Below are 23,211 nucleotides of genomic sequence, written 5' to 3' on the forward strand. Positions count from 1 at the left end.
CATTTTCTAAGACAACCCCATGACCTAGGACCAGCTCTTACCTTTAGAGATGGACTGCATTCTGTCTATGACATGCATATACTCTCTAAGTAAATCTACTTCTTACCTATCATTGTGTCTCTCACTGAATTCTTTTCGCAATGAGACATAAATAACCTGAACTTCATGAAGTTTTGATATTTGGTATGTGAATATGTGATCTCAATTAAAAGACAGTGGGTTCAAGTCCCAGTCTAGGTTCTGGCTGGATTTGAGTCCTGGCCATGCAACCAAGTCCCAATTTGAGTTGTACAGTTTCATATATATTTCTCAAAATTCATCAAGCAAAACTTTTTGGGGACACCCAAAGAGCTTATTTGTATGAGTTATAACTATCAATAATAAATGTACTACAAATGGAAACTGCAAGGTTTTGTATGTGTGTGTGTGTTTAGCTTAAACAACAGACATTTACTTCTCACAGTCTGGAGGCTTGGAAGTCCAAAATTAAGATACTAGCAGATTTGAAGAATCTAATGCAGGGGACATGAGTTTGATCCCTGATTCAGGAAGATTCTACATTCCACAGAGCAACTAAGCCCGTGGGCTGCAACTATGGAAGCCCACTCACTCTAAAGTCTGTGCTCTGCAACAAAAAGCCACTGCAATGAGAAGCCAGCCCACAGAGCCCCCGCTTGCTGCAACTAGCGAAAGCCTTTATGCAGCAGGTAAGACCCAGAGCAGCCAAAATAAACAAACAAAACAAAAAAGATGCTAGCAGATCTGTTTCCTTGTAGGGCTCACTTCCTGAGTTATAACCAGCAGTCACCTTCCCACTGTGTCATGGGAGAGAGCAAGAGAAGGGGAAGAAGGAGGGGGCTGGCAGTGGAAGCAGAGAGCCACAAGTATTCTCTGTCTCTCTCCCTCTTCTTACAAGGACACTAATTCCTTATAATGGCACCCTCAGGACTTCATCTAAATCTAATTACTTCTCAGACATTTTAATAATGTTATTTATTGATTCATCTGAAGACAGCAATGATAAACACATTACATGTTAGTATCATTTTAGTATTACTATAAAATTAAACCTGATTTGACAACCCCCTAAAAACTGTCCGCGCGGGCGGCTGCGATGGCGCACAAGCGCGGCTGAGAGGACCTACCCCGCGTCTGAGGTCAGGGGCGGTGGCCAAGGGTGCCAGGCTGCAACAACACAGGAGCAGCGGAGAAGAGATACTCCGCATCCAAGGTCAGGGGCTGCGGCCGAGAGTGCCAGGCTGCGACAGTGCAGGAGCGGCCGAGAGGAGCTACCCCACGTCCAAGGGCAGGGGTGGTGGCCGAGAGGAGCAACCCCACATCCAAGGAGCGGTGGCTGTCCCGGCACAGGAGGGCCTAGAGGAGCTACTCCACGTTCAAGGTCAGGAGGGGCAGAGGTCAGGAGATACCCCTCGTCCAAGGTAAGGCACAGCAGCTGTGCTTTACTGGAGCAGCCCTGAAGAGATACCCCACATCCAAGATAAGAGAAACCCAAGTAAGACAGTAGGTGTGAAACCATACTCACAGGAAACTAATCAATCTTATCACACTAGGATCACAGCCTTGTCTAACTCCATGAAACTAAGCCATGCCCTGTGGGGCCACCCAAGACGGGCGGGTCATGGTGGAGAGGTCTGACAGAATGTGGTCCACTGGAGAAGGGAATGGCAAACCACTTCAGTATTCTTGCCTTGAGAACCCCATGAACAGTATGAAAAAGCAAAATGATAGATACTGAAAGAGGAACTCCCCAGGTCAGTAGGTGCCCAATATGCTACTGGAGATCAGTGGAGAAATAACTCTAGAAAGAATGAAGGGATGGAGCCAAAGCAAAAACAATACCCAGTTGTGGATGTGACTGGTGATAGAAGCAAGGTCCAATGCTGTAAAGAGCAATATTGCATAGGAACCTGGAATGTCAGGTCCATGAATCAAGGCAAATTGGAAGTGGTCAAACGGGAGATGGCAAGAGTGAATGTCGACATTCTCTGCTGACACAGCCCTTGACTGTGTGGATCACAATAAACTGTGGAAAAATTCGGAAAGAGATGGGAATACCAGACCACCTGACCTGCCTCTTGAGAAATCTGTATGCAGGTCAAGAAGCAACAGTTAGAACTGGACATGGAACAACAGACTGGTTCCAAATAGGAAAAGGAGTACGTCAAGGCTGTATATTGTCACCCTGCTTATTTAACTTATATGCAGAGTACATAATGAGAAACGCTGGGCTGGAAGAAGCACAAGCTGGAATCAAGATTGCCAGGAGAAATATCAATAACCTCAGATACGCAGATTACACCACCCTTATGGCAGAAAGTGAGGAGGAACTAAAAAGCCTCTTGATGAAAGTGAAAGAGGAGAGTGAAAAAGTTGGCTTAAAGCTCAACATTCAGAAAACGAAGATCATGGCATCTGGTCCCATCACTTCATAGGAAATAGACGGGGAAACAGTGGAAACAGTGTCAGACTCTATTTTGGGGGGTTCCAAAATCACTGCAGATGGTGACTGCAGCCATGAAATTAAAAGACGCTTACTCCTTGGAAGGAAAGTTATGACCAACCTAGATAGCATATTCAAAAGCAGAGACATTACTTTGTCAACAAAGGTCCATCTAGTCAAGGCTATGGTTTTTCCTGTGGTCATGTGTGGATGTGAGAGTTGGACTGTGAAGAAGGCTGAGCGCTGAAGAATTGACGCTTTTGAACTGTGGTGTTGGAAAAGACTCTTGAGCGTCCCTTGGACTGCAAGGAGATCCAACCAGTCCATTCTGAAGGAGATCAGCCCTGGGATTTCTTTGGAAGGAATGATGCTAAAGCTGAAACTCCAGTACTTTGGCCATCTCATGCGAAGACTTGACTCATTGGAAAAGACTCTGATGCTGGGAGGGTTAGGGGGCAGGAGGAGAAGGGGACAACAGAGGATGAGATGGCTGGATGGCATCACTGACTCGATGGACGTGAGTTTGAGTAAACTCCAGGAGTTGGTGATGGACAGGGAGGCCTGGTGTGCTGCGATTCACGGGGTCGCAAAGAGTCGGACATGACTGAGTGACTGAACTGAACTGAAAGTGTGAATATGTTCCAGAATATGAAGCAGAACAAAATTGGGAAAGTGATTTTTGTTTGCTGTGCCTTATAAATACCATATCATGAATCCGAAAAGCTATGAATTGGTTAAAATTTTAGCGACGTTTGCCCAGTTTTGATGGGCCAGTTTCCTTGGCTTACTGTTTATTGTTTTCACCTACCTTATTAAAGTTTATTCTTTTTTCCTGTGTAATGTGCCCAGATAGCAAATATTTTATATCTTAATAAAATAATTTCCTTCACTTTATGTTGACTTATTATGTCCTTATTTAAGAAAACAAACAAAATAAGGTTCCTCATGGAAAAGCTGAGGTTATTCAAAACTGTGTTACCTTTTATTTAGTTTGGCATTGATGAGTTTCATGGAAAAAGCTAACAAATCAGAAAAGATGCTCACCCTTCCCTAGTTTAAATTTATAGAGCTAAAATGCTATGAATATAAATATTCCAGAAACTGTATAATTATGGGGAGTTTCTAGAGATTTGTCAATGCCCTTTTATCCCATAACCTGGAGTCGGAAATGGCAACCCACTCCCACCCAGTATTCTTGCCTGGAAAACCCCATGGACAGAGAGAGAAGCCTGGTGGGCTACAGTCCATGGGGTCACAAACAGTCAGACACAACTGAGTGACTGAGCATGCATTTATCCCATAATGTATTCCTGTTTATGAGTCCTCACAGTGTTTTGCTAGATTTTAGGAAATAATAGTTTAGTTTTTTCAGTCTTAATTTCAGTTATCACTTAAAATGCTTACTTGGTAAAAGCCTTACTTTTAAAATCTAAATCTAGCTTCTTCTAGGCCAATGGAATTTTATAAATGTATACTGATAAATGTCTACCATTTATTGCAGTCTAAATCTTTTTACTTGATATCTATAGCTTAGTCCTGGCATGTTCTCTGTCAAAAGATTATTACATATTATATATCAATAATTTTTCCTCTGTAAAAGCTATGTTCATTCATATTTTATAAATCAGATGTAATATCCACTGTCTTCTTTGAAAAAACTACCCCGAGACATTTTGCTAAAATTTTTTTTCAGTTAATTTTATGATTCTTACTTTGTATGCTACAGAAACAACTTAATTCCCTTGTTAGCTGGATTGTTCTTGTTATAAACTCTCATCACACCATTCACATTTAAAAACTGTCAATAATAAACTGACCACAGCTGTCATTGACCAAGAGATTTTTTTTTTAACTGATGCTAGAGTTCAAGACTTTACAATCAACTACAAGCCAAAGTCTGTGTTTTCAACAAAGAATTGTTTCAGAGTTCCTTGGAAAAGGACTGTACTGTAGTAGGTATTTCAAACTATTGACACTTCAAAGAACAGACTCTTTGGGAACAGGTTTCTGATGGTGTCACTTGTGGAAAACTTTCAGACCATCGCAGTGGACTGAGTCAGAATTTCCGTAACTCTTTTTAGTCAAGAAGCAGACTACTAATCTAAGATTGAGTGAAATGAAAATTAATTACACTAAGGCTGAATGAACTAATGAGGGATGACTGCAGTTTGTTTGGAATATTGTCTTAAGGCCTATTTTCTGGGTATATAAGGAAGCCTACTCTTTCTCCTTAATCTATCTAAATTCTTAATAATTTGCTTTTGTAAAAGGAAACATTTCTGAATTGTATCTGATTCTCACTGACTCCAATGAGATTTGAGAAAGTCTTACTAAATTTACTTACTGAATTCCCTTAAAACATAATTGTAAAAAATGGTTATGCAACTAAGAGTTTATCTGAAATGTCATATTTGAGAATGATACTTATTTAATCAGGTAAAACAGGCCACTTTTAAAGAACTATGGTTGAATTTTTGGACTCAATACATAAAAAATGCTATCAGGAAAATGGGCCTGGTTTTACAGGGTCCAGCAGGTCACTTCCTGGCAGACCCAAGACCCTTAAGACGTTTTTAAGGACCTTGATAAAAAGAAGAATCCACCCAAATTCATAGGTATTACAGATGAAATCTGATAAAGAATTTCTTAAGCTTGGCTCTCTAGCCTCTAAATACAAATAGCAGCGGCTTTTAAATGTTCAATCTGAGACTCTTTATAAAATTCCCAGCAAAGCAAATTTAAGAAGGCCAAACAGGAAATTAACATTATTGCTATCCCTGTATAAAAAACTAGGCCATATTTAATGAAACCAACTTTGTTTTATGATCAGGAATAGTATTTGAGACTGATTTAATCAAGAGTGAGAGAAAGACAGAAAACTTGGTGTAAGTAAAGAAAAAAATAGTAATAATCTTCAGATTGAAAACTATGCATTGTTTAGAGATTAAATTATTTGATTCTAGCCTTTTATTGCCTTTGTGCTATTTTACAACTCTCTACATTACAGATAACTGACAGCAATACAAAATAGTTCCTTTCTATAGAAATGCAAATAAGCTCTGTATAGTATACGTTCTACTGACTTCCTTTCTCCCCACAGAAGTATCCAGGTTTGTAACCACTTATAAATTTATTTCAATATTTCTTTTCTACATACAAATTTGTCCTTTTTTCACTTCTCTTCTAAAGCGGCCACAACATGTGCCTGGTATTCATTATTAATAATAATAATGTTAAATAGTAATAAAATATTTAACACCTTAAAAAAACAATAGTTTCACACTTTTTGTAATTTGTTATTATGAAACTATATTTCTCAAGATAGAAGGATAGAACATATTTTATTTTACAGTTTATTAGCTTTACTTAACGGAGAAGGCAATAGCACCCCACTCCAGTACTCTTGCCTGGAAAATCCCATGGATGGAGGAGCCTGGTGGGCTGCCGTCTATGGGGTCGCACAGAGTCGGACACGACTAAAGTGACTTAGCAGCTTAGCAGCAGCTTTACTTAAAACTCTTTTACATTTCTATCTCCATTTATATTCTTGTCCTAGGTCACATAAACGTGATCTTGACTTCATGGAGCTTACCATCTGCTATGATCTGAATTGTGTCCCCCACCCAAAATTCCTATTTTGAAGCTCTAATTCCCCAATGACTGACTGTATTTGGAGACAGGATCTTCAGGAGGTAATCACAGTTAAATGAGTTCATAAGAGTGGCGGGGGCGGGGAGGGGCCTAATCTAATAGGCCTGGAGATCTTATAAGAAGAGGAAGAACTAGATCCTTGATCTTTCCCTTTCTCTACACTCCCCACCCTTATACACATACACACATAGAGGAAAGGCCATGTGAGGATACAGTGAGAACAGTAAGAAAATGGCTTTTTATCAGCAAGCCAGGAAGACAGTTCTCTTTAGAAACCAACCAGGCCGGCACTGTGATCCTGGACATCTATCTTCCAAACTATGAGAAAATAAATTTCTGTTGTTTAAGCCCTCAGCCTATGGTATTTTGTTATGGCAACCCAACCAGACTAATAGACAATCCATTGAGAGATGAAAGACAAATAATCCTTCATCTACAAATTTTTATGAGAACTATGAAGGAAAAGTAGAGGGTTTAATCAAAGTACATCATGGAAAACCCAACTTAGCCTAGGGACAGCAAGGTATGGATGAGATCAGAAAAGCCTTTCATAAGGAAGTGAGATGTAAGCTGAGACTAAGCAGGAGGTATAGATAAAGAAAAGATCATTCCAGGTACAGAGAACACGCTGTGCAAAATACAGAGATAAAATAGGAACCAGATTGCACAGACAGTTTCATGGGCCACGTCAAGAGTTTCAGATGTGATCCTAAGACTATTACTCCTAAGAGTAATACAAATACACACTAAATGAATTTAAATAAACATCAAATAATCAAATCTGTACTTTAAAAAGCTTCTTCTGGCTTTTTTATGATGGGTGCGTGTACTGGAGGGTAAGCAATGCTAGACAAAGACTAGTTAGAAGTTATAGGAGTAGCAGAGCCAACAGATTACAACAGCTTGGACTATATAGGCATACAAGTGCTTGTAGAAAGGAGAGGGAATTGGCACTATTTAGAGGTATAGTACAATATCAAGGAGCTGGAATGAGGCAGAGAAAGGTAACAAGGATAACCAAGTTTTCGATCTTGAGGAAGTGGTACCATTTAGTAAGCTAGAAAATAAGAGAGGAGTAGGTTTCTGAGAAAGACAATGACCTCAGTTTTATAAATGCTAATACTGAGCTGACTTTGAGATATTCAAATACATTAAAGTAGTTGCAAGGTCAAGAGATATAAATGTGCAAATGATCAGAATGACAACTACTTTCAACATAACAGTAACATACAGGTTCTCACAAATTTTCCATTTTCAGGTCTTGTGTCTACACACTTATGGCTCATTGACAAACCATGTTCATTTTTTAACAACAAAATAGTTCCTGCTGGGAAATTAGTAGTAACTATTGCTCCATTCCTTCCAATCTCTGTCAATCCCTGCCTTCCCACTGGGAGGTAGAGAACCTATGTAAGACCATTTTCTGTATAAGCCCAATTTTAAAAAATAGACTATTAAATGTAACACAAAGCTATCACTCTGGCCTTCAAAGTTCTTACAGGTATCAAAATTTCCTGACTTGCAAAGTCCACAGAGAAACTAAAGCCTTATATCAGGCACTATTGACACACACAAAGGATTTACAATGTGTAGCAGGTGGTACCTCTTTTTAGCACATTCTCCTGAAGCATTCATCTAGACAAATACCATCAAGTTGCATCAGAGTGGGAAAGTACATGATACTGTTTCACATGTCACTTTCACAGGGCTAAAGTTTGATACATCCAATCCTTGAGCCCCAGGAAGTCTTCCCTGCTCACTGACTACCATTGCAGACACATGGCATTTACTTTTGATAGCTTATGGTGAATGATGTCGGATTCGGAATCTCTGAAGAAGATTTAGCTTCAGGACCAGGGACCAGGCTTGATCACTCAAGAGCTTTTGTGTAGCGGAGTTTTATTAAAGCATAAAAAGGGACAGAGAAAGCTTCTGACATAATCGGAGTTTTATTAAAGCATAAAAAGGGACAGAGAAAGCTTCTGACATAATCATCAGAAGGAGGACAGAGTGTGCCCCCCTCGCTAGTCTTAGCAAGAGAGCTATATACTTTTTCAATTGGTTATTACAGTAAATCAAAAGAATGTCTCAAGGTTGTAAAGGTCTTACCAGACCCGCTCCCACAATATACATTTTAAGATAGCAGGATTAAAACTAACAATAGAAAAAAAGGAAAGATTTACCCATCTGAACGCAGAGTTCCAAAGAATAGCAAGGTTCTTCCTTTTCTCCTTTGCCTTTCACTTCTCTTCTTTTCTCAGCTATTTGTAAGGCCTCCTTGGACAACCATTTTGTCTTTTTGCATTTCTTTTTCTTGGGGATGGTCATTACTTGATGGTCACTTTTCTTGATCACTGCTTCCTATACAATGTCTCAAACCTCTTTTCATAGTTCTTCAGGCACTCGGTCTGTCAGATCTAATCCCTTGAATCTACTTGTCACTTTCAAAAGTTCCAAAGAATAACAAGGATTTAAAAAAAATCCTCACTGTCAATACAAAGAAATAGAGGAAAACAACAGAATGGGAAAGACTAGAAATCCCTTCAAGAAAATTAGAGATACGAAGGAAACATTTCATACGAAGATGGGCACGATAAAGGACAGAAATGGTATGGACCTAACAGAAGCAGAAGATATTAAGAAGTTGCAAGAATACACAGAAAACTATCCAAAAAGATCTTCACGATCCAGATAACCACGATGGTGTGACCACTCTCCTAGAGCTAGATATCCTGGAATGCGAAGTCAAGTGGGCCTTAGGAAGCATCACTATGAACAAAGCTAGTGGAGGTAATGGGACTCCAGTTGAGTTATTTCAAATCCTAAAAGATGATGCTGTGAAAGTGCTGCACTCAATATGCCAGCAATTTTGGAAAACACAGCAGTGGCCACAGGACTGGAAAAGGTCAGTTTTCATTCCAGTCCCAAAGAAAGGCAATGCCAAAGAATGTTCAAACCACCACACAATTGCACTCTAGCTTGGTCCTTGGAAGAAAAGCTATGACAAACCTATAGACATTACTTTGCCAACAAAGGTCTGTCTAGTCAAAGCTATGGTTTTTCCAGTAGTCACGTATGGATGTGAGAGGTGGACTATAAAGAAAGCTGAGAGCCAAAGAACTGATCCTTTTGAACTGTGGTGTTGGAGAAGACTCTTGAGAGTCCCTTGGATTGCAAGGAGATCCAACCAGTCCATCCTAAAAGAAATCAGTCCTGAATATTCATTGGAATGACATGCTTAAGCTGAAATTCCAATACTTTGGCCACCTGATGAGAAGAACTGACTGGAAAAGACCCTGATGCTGGGAAAGATAGAAGGGAGGAGGAGAAGGGGATGACAGAGGATGAGATGGTTGGACAGCATCACCAACTTGGTGGACATGAGTTTGAGCAAGCTCTGGGAGTTGGTGATGGACAGGGAAGCCTGGTGTGCGGCAGTCCATGGGGTCCCAAAGAGTCGGACACAACTGAGTGACTGAATTGAACTGAACTGAACAGAGTTTAAGAGAAAACATGTCCTTGAGCAAGATGAGTTGTTTTGTTGTGCAATCATCAGCTCTGGGCTTAAAGAAAAAACGTTGTCCTTTTCTCCTTCTTGAGAACTTCAGAACCCTATCTCTTCCTCAAGAGCCCCAGACTCCTTTCTCCTCCTCAGAGACCGAAGACTTCTTATCAACCTACCTAAGAATTGACTCTCCCACTTTCATCCAGTATCTGATGTCCTAGTCCACTGATCAAATGAGCAAGTCAACACTGCAAAGGTAACTATCCTCAAGGACTCAAGTTTAATAAAGGCTACCAAGAGCCACACACACACTATGACAGGTGCTGTAGCTACCTTTTTGCTCCTACAGTTTGTTCTTTATCTCTACTGACTGCTCACAGCCTCAAAGAAATAAAAACGTTTCAAGAAATAAAAGGACAATTACCTTGAGTTGTATTATGTATTAGAAAAGCTTAACTTTCTGGGTAACTAAAGACTAGAACACCACTGACACTGAGCTCCTAAGAATAGGGCCTAGATATTGGTGCTGATTCACAAACAAAAAAATCCTATTTGATAGGCACTGCTAAGAGGGGGTTCTGCCACAGACCCAGGCAAGGGAAGTCATTCAGAGCTGTTTCAACTGAGAAAAAAGCAAAACACAATATTCCTATGGCTTGGGTAAACAAATAGAAATCACTTTAGAACTTCGTTTTCTTTCAATCATTTCCCCACAGATATGTACACTATCAACAAAGTTATCAGCTCTTCTAGGTCTGATATTCTAGACTACATTTTTTTAATGCAATTAAAAATATTAATAATACACAAATGGGTTTAAATATGAAGTAGTTTTCTAAAATGAAAACAATTTTACTTCAGGAAGCTACAGCTAAGATAAATGATATAAGCCAGGCCAAAAGAACTTTCATAACCACCTTGTCCCAACAAAGTCTGTATCATTGCAAGCCTGGATGTTCTCATTCCCCATCTTGGGATTTAGCTGCTCTCTTCCCAATGTGACCAAAACCAACCATGAATAGCCTGTCACTTTTCTAAAGCACCCTACTGCTCGTTTAACTTGGTTTAGGATCTTACTAATTTGTTTTTCTAAAGAATTTACAGTTTTTAACAGGTAATTATAGCCTGCTAATAATAAAAACAGTAACATACAACAACCACTTTTTCAAAGTCTACTAATTAAACAGGCATTGCAGTAAACACTTTAACAATAACAAATAGTTGAGTGCTAAATTGAAGGTTCTATGCCATACATTTTATATGTATAATCTTTTACAAATAAAATGAGGTATTTGAGGCTGCTGGGGACAAATTGTCAACATCCCTGTCTAAGGCCAGTACTTCCACATGTACTTAGATGGCCTCCATTTTTGCTTAATTAAGAATATTCCAGCAGTTGTTCTCTCCACTCCTGCATCAACATCTCCTTGGTTACTGGATAATTTCACTGACATACAAACAAGATATATCTCCTATTTATACTTTGAAAAGAGAGAAAAATGCTCAATGCCATTACCTTTCCAGGTATCGCCTACTTTCTAAAATCCTCTTTTCAACAAATCACTTTGAAATAATAGTATGAAGGAATGATGCTAAAGCTGAAACTCCAGTATTTTGGCCACCTTATGCGAAGAGTTGACTCATTGGAAAAGACTCTGATGCTGGGAGGGATTGGGGGCAGGAGGAGAAGGGGATGACAGAGGATGAGATGGCTGGATGGCATCACTGACTCGATGGACATGAGTCTCAGTGAACTCCGGGAGTTGGTGATGGACAGGGAAGCCTGGCGTGCTGCGATTCATGGAATGGCAGAATCGGACACAACTGAGCGACTGAACTGAACTGAACCTCCTCCCCAAAATATCATAAAAGAAATAAGAATAATTAAATGAAACTCTGTATGTGCTTCACTTACCTTTAACAACTGTTAACATACTGCTTCATTGCTTTTTTTCCTCTATTCTCTTTTCCTCTTATTCACTCCCTCTCTTGCTCTAACACATACACACACACACTTTGTGTTAATTAACTGAATCATTTGAAAATTAGCTATAAACATCATAATAATTCCTCTCTCAAATACTTCCACAATTAATGTCCTTGCTGTAAGAACAAGGAACAACCACAAGATTGTCACACTAACAAAGTTTAACATTGGCACCTTTTCATCAAAAGAAAAGTCCACATTCAAATTTCCTTAATTGTTCCAATAATATCCTTCAACTATTTTAAAAAATCCAGGATCCAACCAAAAATCAATCAAGAACTACATTTATTCACCAGGCCTCTTTTCTCCAACAATCTAGAACATATTCTTAGTGTTTGTGGTCTTTTACAACTTCAACATTTTTGAAGAGTTCAGGCCAGCAGTTTTACAGATTATCACCTCAATTTGAGCTTTTCTGATTGCTTCCTCACACATTAGATTGAAATTAGACATTTTTTAAAATACAAATAGTACAGAGGTAATATTGTCTCCTATTCTGTCTTGAATCCATTCAAATCAAGCTTTGGACCCACCTCTGATCAATGTCATTTGCCAAGGTCACCAATTGGGTCTTCCCTATTACTAAACTCAAAAATCAATTCTTAGTTGTCATTTTACATAGCCTTGACACTTTCTTCTGGCTTTGGAAACACCACTCTCTCTTGGTTTTATTGCAACCTCACTTGGATGTCCTTTCTCAGGCTTCTTGACTGACATATTCTTGTCTCCTAATAAGTAAATGCTGAAGAGGCCCAGGGCTCAGTCCTTAGATCTCTTTTATGACTAGATTCACTAACTCAACAGGTCAGTGCTTCTCAAACTAGCTGTGATGAAGGACCAAGTGAAATTTCCATCCATTTATAAATCATCGCACAACACAACAAATATAAAACAACAGAAAAATGATCAAATGCTTGAAGGTCACAACAATGTCAAATTGTTTAAACTTCTGTACTAAAGCAGTTCATTGATCATCACCTGTCAGTTGACTACACTTAAGTAGCATTTCAGTAGTTTATCTCATTCAATCCCATAACTTAAATCATCATCTATTAACATATGCTTTCAATCCCTAACTGTATAATTCCAGATCATATCTCATCCTTGATCCCCAGGATTCACATATGCAATCTCTTTATCAACACTCTTTCTTGAATGTCAAGCAAGCACCAAAGTTGCAATTCCTCCAAAAATCGCCATCCTGCCCATCCCAAGAGCAACAATAACAACAAAAAATCCCTGCTCCACTCACAATATTCTCGATTTTGTAAAGTAAATGGCAACCATATGCATCTACCTACTCAGCCTTAAAACCTCACCATCAACCTCAATCTCTCTCTTTTTCTCATATACCAAAATTAACTATCAGCAAATATTGACAGTTCTCCTTTTATACATCCAGAATCCATTCACTTCTCACCATCTAAGCTGCTACCACCCTGGCTAAGTAGTCATCATCTTGACTGAATTTTGTAATGGTATCCTCACTTACTTTCCAGCTTTCACTCCTGTTCTCCCTACAGTCTGATAAACCAGTGACCTTGTTAAAACCTAAGACAACTACTCAATAACGGTGCTGGGACAACAGCTATGGACATTCAAAGGACTGAAATCAGACCCTTACCAACACCACATATAAAAAGTAAGGTACCCTTACTTTCCTGATTTCTCTATTGAAGATGCTAAGTCATATTCTGCCATCTACTGCACACACTATACAAAGACATGCCCAGCTCTCTGCAGAAGAGGTACCATGGAGCTACCATTATCTGGGAAGATGACTAAGCACAGAGTTCAGATAAAGCAGTCATTTCATTTACAAGTGAAGAATTTCAAGCCTAGAAATGATAGTTCCTGTTAAAACCATATATAACTTGTTAGTGGCAAAGTATAGATTAGCATCCATGTTTCTAAGATTCCTTCCAGAGTAAAATTCTTTATACTCCTCTAATACTAATGATTTTTTTAATTAAATTATTGTTCTGGTTAACTTAACTCTAAGTTCCCAAAATAGAGAAATGTATCTAATTGAAGCTTATAACCTCAGAACTTAAGAGCAGTGCCCAACAAACAGCAGGTATTAGTATGAATTTATTGAATGAACCACTGTTTAAATGTGAGTTAGTGTATTAAAAAGTATTTCTGGATAATTTCCATGGCGATCTAATGGTTAGGACTCAGTACTTTCTCTGTCAGAGCCCGAGTTCAATCTCTGGTCAGGGAACTAAGACCCTACAAGACAATCGGCATGGCAATACTTAAAGGTAATTAGGAGAAGGAAATGGCAACCCACTCCAGGATGCTTGCCTGGAGAATCCCAGGGACGGGAGCCTGGTGGGCCACAATCTATGTGGTCGCACAGAGTTGGACACAACTGACGTGACTTAGCAGCAGCAGCAGTATAAGCCTAACTTTAGATACCACTAAAATAACCAAGAAATGTCTCTAAAGCTAAATTGGTCTAAAATTTCCTCCAGTTTCAAACAAAAATCACTTTCACAGGATATGCTTCCTTCTCTGCAAACTATTCATTAGAGGTATACATTCCTGAAAGAAGTGACTAATTTCACCTAACCTGAAGCAAAGGCAAAGCTCAGAGAACTTCCAAAAAAAGGAACCTAAAGAATAAAAAAATGCCGGAAATAATAGGAAAGTCACCAAGTACAAGTATTTGCTGAATGTGATGCTGAAAAGTCACTCTCTTTCAATTATATATACCCACTCAGTGCATCATTAAGTGGGTCCGTTAAGAGTCCTGGCAGCACTCCTGCCCAGTTTTTAGAAGACTCAGCACACCTGAGAACCTAGAACTGAGATTCACTGCTAGAAATACAGACAGAAAGGTGACTCTTAAATAATAAAATATATCCAAATTTAAAGTAACATACACTTAAACTAAAACTAAAAAATGAAGCACTATCACACATATTGTCTTTCTAATAACTATTAAAAAAGAAGAAAAACAGGTATCAAAATGTTCATTCTATAGATAAAGCAACTGAGATGAAGCGATTCCTCTACAGTACAAAGTTAATTAAGTGACATAGCCAAGACTGACCCCTAGGAGTTTTCTGACTCATAAGTCTCTTTATATCAAATAACAGTGAGCTTTCATAAAGTAGCCAAAAGGACTTTGTAAGAATCTCAGAGGATAATTTAATCATTAGAGCATTTTTACAAAGCAAAATCCCAGAAAGACAGTAACAGAAAAACCATGTGTTTCACACTTTTTAAAATGCATACGATGTATAAAGTATACTTAATAAATATATATGAATACTGTTGTGTCCTCCTCCATAATTATGCCTCATGTATTTCTGTAAGGAAAAATTTCAAAGCCATTGTTTTAACATAGCCCTATTTCCTTACTGTTTCTCAAATTTGGTTTCTCAGCAAAATCACGGTGGGTGTGGGTGCAGGGGCGAAAAAATATAGGCTCTTGGGCCTCAACATGGAGATTTTAATTTAAATAAGTTCAGAATCGGCATTCTAACTGCTTTTTATCATTTAAATGTTTGTTTTTAATCTGCATAATAAGCATTCTAAACGATCCTGATTAGCCAAATTTGCAGTACTACCTCCAAAAGAATTCTTGAGGGAAAAAGCAGGCCAAGAAAATATTAGAAATTAAAATCCTGGGACAAGGATCATTAATGAATTTCCCTGGGCCCTGAAGCCAGAATGGAACAAACAGGTAAACAACAGCCTTATTCCAACCGTGATCCCAAACTTAGCCTTTGTTTGCCTCAACTTGTTGACCTCTCCCTAGTACCATTTATGGGACAGATGCAGATGTTAAGAGCTTCAATTTTAACATTCGCAAAAAGCATGACTACTAAACTCAGTAAACTCCAGAACACAAGCATAAGACTGTGATGGGTATTTAATTGGCGGCTTCCCCTCAAATGTTAGACAAAAATTGACATAAAGGAGAGGATTTGAGGTAGGGAGTGATGAGGGAGAGTGGAAGAGCTGACCTAGTGAGAGAAGTTGGCTGGTCCACCGGTTTCACTGGCCCAGAAAAGAGTCCACAGAAAAATATACTCATGAATAAGAGTTCTCTGAGTGATACTGAAAACAGTCCCTAGGAGGGATTCCTAACCAGGAGATCATAATCGCAATCATAATCATCTACTTACAAGCTGCCTCTTCTTGGAAGGCTCAGCTCCTTCTGAAAAACAAAACACAAACACAACTTAGAGAGAAAGAAGAACCCATCTCAGTCCTAAAAGTCTGTGCTCTATGTCCTAGAAGATTTATAGCATCATTTTAATAATGGCAAAAACTCACTAGCTCTAAAAAATAACATTTTCCTTTGTCTCTTAAATTTTAGTGAAATAATAAAATTTAAGCAGTCTGGCTAACTATCATCTCCTCATTCTTCCTTGCTGAAGATGTTTCACAGAACACCTGCAGCACTTTCACCACTAGATGGAACCAACAGGCCAGTGTAGGTTTCAGGTACTCACTGGGCCAGCCATCAACTGCTGATAGATTGTGAAGGATTTGTGTTAGTACTGGGTATGAGAGGGATGAAATGGAAGGTTTTTTTAATTATAAAATATTTTAAACAAATAAATTATAGAAAATACTACAATAGAGATTGATGATACACACCGCTGGCATGAGAAATAACCCCTACAATAGAAGTTGGGCCGCTGTGACATGCTTTCCAAATTTATCAAGTCCCACCTCCCACTAGTCCCACTTAACAACTATCTTAATTTTTTGTTTATCTTTTCCATATATGTCTTTATTATCTATATCCTTAATTACTAGCATTGTTTTATATATTTTTAAATTATATACTTACAACACTGCATATATTCATCAGCTCACATCAATCTACACTATAATTAGGAGACTCACCCATGTGAATATATTTCACTTTATTTCATATAGCTATAGTACAGTGGTCCAATCCATAAATTTTTATAATATTTATTTATTGATTCTCCAGTAAATGGAAACTTAATTTTCTTTCCATGTTTTTCTTCTCCAAAAAGAAAACGCTCCTACAAACATACTATACTTGTTTTGTCATCCACATGTATAAAAAGTTTCTTGGTAGTATACACTTAGCTGTGGCATGAACTGAGTCAGAAATTGTTCCCAAAATGATGATACCAATTTACCTTCCCCTCCAATCCAAATGTTCAAGCTGGATTTAGAAAAGGCAGAGGAACCAGAGATCAAATGGCCAACATCCGCCAGATCATCAAAAAAGCAACAGAGTTCCAGAAAAACATCTTTTGCTTTATTGACTATGACAAAGCCTTGGACTGTGTGGATCACAACAATCTGTGGAAAATTCTTAAAGAGATGGGAATACCAGACCACCTTACCTGCCTCCTGTGATATCTGTATGCAGATCAAGAAACAACAGTTAAAACTGGACATGGAACAACAGACTGGTTCCAAATTGGGAAAGGAGTATGTCAAGGCTGTACATTGTCACCCTGCTTATTTAACTTACATGCAGAGTACATCATGAGGAACGCTGGGCTGGATTAAGCACAAGCTGGAATCAAGACTGTCTGAAGAAATATCAATAACCTCAGATATGGAGATGACACCACCCTCATGACAGAAAGCAAAGAACTAAAGAGCCTCTTGATGAAAGTGAAAGAGGAAAGTGAAAAAGTTGGCTTAAAACTCAACATTCAGAAAACTAAGATCATGGCATCTGGTCCCATCACTTCATGGCAAATGGATGGGGAAACAATGGAAACAGTGACAGACTTATTTTGGGGGGCTCTAAAATCACGGCAGATGGTGACTGCAGCCATGAAATTAAAAGATGCTTGCTCCTTGGAAGAAAAGCTCTGACCAACCTAGACAGCATATTAAAAAGCAGAGACATTACTTTACCAACAAAGGTCCATCTAGTCAAACCTATGGTTTTTCCAGTGGTCATGTATGGATTTGAGAGTTGGACTATAAAGAAAACTGAGCACCGAAGAAATGATGCTTTTGAGCTGTGGTGTTGCAGAAAACTCTTGAGAGTCCCTTGGACTGCAAGAGATCCAACCAGTCCATCCTAAAGGAAATCAGTCCTGAATATTCGTTGGAAGGACTGATGCTGAAGCTGAAACTCCAATACTTTTGGACACCTGATGCGAAGAACCAACTCACTGGAAAAGACCCTGATGCTGGGGAATATAGAAGGCAGGAGGAGAAGGGGATGACAGAGGATGAGATGGTTGGATGGCATCACCAATGTGATGGACATGAGTTTGAGTAGGCTCTGGGAGTTGATGGACAGGGAAGCGTGGCGTGCTGCAGTCCACAGGGTTGCAAAGAGTCAGACACGACTGAGTGACTGAACTGAACTGAACTGAACCAACACTTTCTAAGAGTTCTCCTTTCCAAACCTATCTCCCAAACTCCCGACACTTATAATAATCAATTGCCTTCTCAACATCTCAACTCCAACTTGTCCAAAACTGAACATGTCCTCTCCACCAAAACAGGCTCCAACTACAGCCTGTTCATATCTCAGATGATGGTAATTCTTTTCTTCTGCTGTTCAGACCAAAACCCTGAGCATCTGGACTCCTCTGTTTTTAACATACACCACATCCCATCCAACAGCAATTCTTAAGTGCTTTAAATTTAAAATACAGTCAAAATACAATGATTTTTCTCTGTCTCCAAAGACAAATGCTTACACTGTCTTAAAGAAAAACCTTGGATTTAATCATGTTTCAGAAATCAGAATTGGGAACAGGTAATAGCATATACACACTCATACATATACACACACGTATAATATAAAACACCCTCAACAAAGACTAGGTCACCAACAAAACACATCACACAAATCAACATTTCTCCAGTTAAATGTATGAGGACCACAATAAATATGATAAAACTCTAGAATCTCAATTCAGGTTTGTCACCAGAAGAGCTCAAATGAGGTCATGTTTTACTGTTAAATGGGTTACAGAATCTCTTGGGTTTTGCTATTGTGATCTAAGGACTGATGGTCCTCTCCCCAGCCTCACAACTGTCTCCCAATTGGTATCCCATTCCTGCTTCTATCCTTACCTTACCCCTCCACAGTCTAGTCTCAACATAACAATGATCCTTTTAAAGGTCAGTAAGATCACAACACTCCTGCTCAAAACCCTGGAATGGCTCCCCATTTCATTCATGAATAAAAGTCAAGACCTAGCTAGATAACCCACCTCCCCTCCCCAGTATCTCTCTGACCTTCTCTCTCCAGTCCACTTGCACACCTTGATCCAGCCACACTGGACTCTATTGTTTGTCAGACACATCAAGTATTCTTCTGCCTAAAGCCTTGTGCTTACCTGTACACTCTGCCTAAAATGCTCCTCTTCCCTGGCTAACCCCTATGACCTTCAAATCTCTTGGCTCAATTTTCACCTGAGTTCTTAATGAAGCCTACTACCCTGACAGCTCTATATATTACAACTTGTTTCCCACCCCCCTCACCCTCCTACTCCACTCTACTTTTATAACCTACACATCTTCAATACACCTATCACTTCTAACGTACTTGTTTATTATGTTTATTGTTCATTTTCTGTCTTTACCCACTAGAATCTAAGCTCCATGAGCACAGGGATCTTGTCTGTTTTATTTACTAATGCATCTCAATGACTTAGGACAGTGACTGGCAAGTAGTACAAGAGATGCTCAAAAAGTATTTGTCGAACAAACGATTTCACATACTCTCCAATACCTGGTATTTGTTAGACTGTTTAATTTTGTTTAATCTAATGGCTGTGATCATATCATATATGGTTTTAATTTGCATTTCCCATAATTACTAGTGAAGCTAAAAAATGTTTTATATGGTTAGGTCATTAGGGTTTCCTCAACTGTGAATTACCCACTTACAGTGTTCACTTGGTATCAGTGGAGAATTGGTTCCAGAACTCCCAGCAGATAACCAAAACCTGCAGATGTTCAAGTCCCTTAGATAAAATGACACCACACATTATAGTCAGCCATCTGCATCTATGGTTGGGGGACCCACCAAGACACAGGGCCAAGTCTATATCCTTGGCTGATTTTTCTATTAGATTTTTTTTCTTATCAGGTTATAGGCATTCACCTGACATATTCTGGATACTAATTATTTGTGGACTGTTGTTCAGTAGCTAAGACGTGTCTGACTCTCTGCGACTGCAGCACTCCAGGCTTCTCTGTCCTTCACTATCTCCTGGAGTTTACTCAAATTCATGTCCACTGATTCAGTGATGCTATCTATCTCATCCTCTTCTCCTTTTGCCTTCAATCTTTCCCAACATCAGGCTCTTTTCCAATGAGCTGGCTCTTCACATCAGGTAGCCAAAGTATTGGAGTTTCAGCATTAGTCCTACCAATTAATATTCAAGGTTGCTTTCCTTTAGGAATGACTGGTTTGATCTCTTTATTATATTCATTGAAAATGTCCTCTTAATCTTTTTATTTTTTAATAGAGTCAAAGAATTTCATTTTTATACCATCTATTTTATCATTCTCCTTTATGTTATGTTTTTACATATAAGAAATATATCCCTGACACACAGAGCCATGAATACATTTACTTATATTTTCTTCTAAAAGATTATAGGTTTACTTTTCACACTAAGTCTGTGAATATACTTGGAACTTATTTTTACATATGGAGGGAGATAAAAATTCTCAAAATGTGTATAGTGAACATCCACATACACACCCACAATCCAAACTGTACAACTGTTAAAACTTTGTGATTATTTTCTTTGTCACATATTTAGCCATCTGCCCACCTGTGTTTTTTTCTTTTCTTTTTTTTTTAATGCATCTTAAAGTAGACTATAAACATTAGCACATACTTCAGCACGTATATCATGAACTAGAATCCAGTATTTGTTTACAACTGTTTCACGATGTTGGTTTTTTTTCCATAAGGTAAACTTACAAACACTAAACTGCACAAATCTTAGGTGTATCAATCAATAAGTATGATAATTGTATACACTCAGGTAACCTAAATCCCTACCAAAGTACAGAACATTTCCATCACTCCAGAAAGTTTTATCATATATTTTCTTAGTAAATCCCCAATAAACCACTATTCCCTCACCCCAAGCAAATACAATTCCTATATTTTCACCATAGATTTTTTTTCCAGAGCTTCATATGAATGGAATTATACAAGTATGAACCCTTTTATATAAGGCTTATTTCATTCAGCATAGTGTTCAGAAATACATCCATGTTCCTGCATGTAACAGTAGCAAATCCAATCATACTAATAGAACATATTTTATTTATCCTATCTCCTACTAATGGACATTTGGATGCTATTCAGGTTTTAGCTACTAACACTCCTGTACAAGTCTTTCACAACAGGCATGTATCTCATTTATCTTGAGTAAATAAAAGTGTGATTGCTGGGTTATAGGATTGGTGTATGTTTAGTTTATAAGAAACTACTAGATCTTTTTCTAAAGAGATTGTATTAATACTATGTTATACTTGTATTAACAATGTATGGAGTTTCTATTGCTTCACATTCTAGCTAATATAGATTACCCTCACTAATAACATAATTGCTCTACATTCATGCCACTTACATGATATCAGTATTTTAAATTTTAACCATTCTTGTGAGTGTGTATTGGTATCTCACTGTGGGTTCAACTGACATTTTCCGGATGAATGTCAACCATGTCACGTGCTTATTAGTCATCAGTACATATTCTTGTATAAAATATTTTGCCCCCTTTATAAGTGAACTGTTTATCTTTTTACTACTGAGTAGAAGAGGTCCTCATATGTTCTAGATATAAGTCCTTTGTTAGATACTTTGATAAATATTTTCTCCCAGCCTGTGGCTGGCCTACTGGAGTTATCAATTGGTGTCTTTTTTTTTTCCCCTTGGTGGGTGGGGAGCATGCAGTTGGCAGGATCTTAATTTCCTGACCAGGGATTGAACTCATGCCCTCTGCAGTGGAGACGTAGTGTCCTAACCAATAGACCGTCAGGAAATTCCTTTAAGTGGTACCTTTATGAGCAAAAGTTTAATTTTGATGAAGGTCAACTTGCCAGTTTTCTTTTTTAAAAGTTAGTGCTCTTAGTATCTTGTCTAAGAAAATTTTGTCCGTGCCAAGGACACAAAAAATATTTTCCTACATTTTATTTCCAAATACTTTACGGTTTTAGCCTTTATGCTTAAGTTCATGATCCGTTTTGAATTGATGTGGGGGTAATATTTGATTATCCCCAAATTAGTATTACCCCAAATACTAATTTGGTTAGTATTTGGGGTAACACTAACCTTACATATCTAGGTTAAACTGAACTTTGTCAAATATGCCATAAGATTATCTTTGCTAATATTTTATTACTGGTTTTTACACCTATGTTCATAAGGGATAATGGCCTCCAGTTTTCTTTTACTATAATGCCTTTGTCAGATTTTGGTATCACAATTATGCCAGGCTCCTAAAACCAAGTGCAAAGTGTTCCTGCCTCTCCTCTATTTTCTGAACAAGTTTGTCTAAGACTGGTATTATTTCACTAATAAAACCATCCAGGGTCTGGAGGCTTTTATTTAGGACTTTTTGCCTCTACATTAATAAATAAAACTGGGCTATGTACTTTTTCTTCTCAAGTTGTCTTGTTGGTTTGGGCATCATGGTTATTCTATCCTCATAAAATGTGCTAGGAGAGTGTCCTCTTTCTATTTTCTGAAACAATATATGTAAAATTGGGAATATCATTCTTTGAATCTACATGACAGCTCTGGCTTTTTGAATAGTTTAAATAGGTGACACGGGGTTGATTTATTAATATATTTGGGGGCAATAACAATAAACAAGTTTCCCTGGTGGCTCAGTGGTAAAGAATCTGCCCGCCAATGTAGAAGACACCAGAGATGCAGGTTCGAACCCTGGGTCAGGAGGATCCCTTGGAGAAGGAAATGGCAACCCACTCCAATATTCTTGCCTGGGAAATCCCATGGACAGAGGAGCCTGGTGGGATTCAGTCCATGGGGTCACCAAGATTCGGACATGACTGAGCTATGATAGAATGACAAACAATAAACAAAAATTCTATGAAATGCCTATGTGCCCTTCTCTGAATCACTTTTAGACAAGGAAATGAATCCATGGAAATCCATCCCTTCTCCAATCCTCACCAATCCTTGCACCTATACAAAAGCCTACATTTGCAGGATGGATGCCCAGGGCTCCAGATCAGTACTTCAGGTGCCGAGCTGTCCATAAAGACAGGCTGAAGGCAAAGTGAAACAAGGTAAGGTCTCCAATCAGATAAAAGCAGTCCAAGGAACAATGATTTCCTTAACCTCCCTTTCCCAGGGAATATTCACAGCAGGCTGAGGAGGAAAGCTGCCTAATCAGGAAATTTGGCTAAGGCAAGAAAAGCACTCATTTAGGCAAATAACCATAAATTCTCTGACTCATCATTTACTCTTAGAAAGCATGAAGTAATAACTGACAATACATTACAACCTCTGGTGAAACCTATTCCATTCAGCCTCCTCGAACCTACTAGTAGTTATCTCTGGACTCTGTATCCTTCATGATCTTTTGATTATTGCATTCTGAACACATTCAAGTTTATCCCACCATGATATAAGAA

General features: G+C 38.5%; 1 protein-coding gene across 5 annotated transcripts in view; it reads right to left on the reverse strand.

Moving 5' to 3' along the window:
* MAST2 (microtubule associated serine/threonine kinase 2) overlaps positions 1-23,211 on the reverse strand; it is a 206,790-nt gene that overhangs the window by 99,866 nt on the left and 83,713 nt on the right. For all 5 annotated transcript variants that reach the window (XM_070786616.1, XM_070786615.1, XM_070786614.1 and 2 more), the window contains one exon: positions 15,744-15,775. In XM_070786616.1, the coding sequence (XP_070642717.1) occupies positions 15,744-15,775 (32 nt within the window). The remainder of the gene's footprint in view (positions 1-15,743; positions 15,776-23,211) is intronic.

The sequence above is a fragment of the Bos indicus genome, chromosome 3 (genome assembly GCF_029378745.1).
Source record: "Bos indicus isolate NIAB-ARS_2022 breed Sahiwal x Tharparkar chromosome 3, NIAB-ARS_B.indTharparkar_mat_pri_1.0, whole genome shotgun sequence".
NCBI classification, from domain to species: Eukaryota; Metazoa; Chordata; class Mammalia; order Artiodactyla; family Bovidae; genus Bos; species Bos indicus.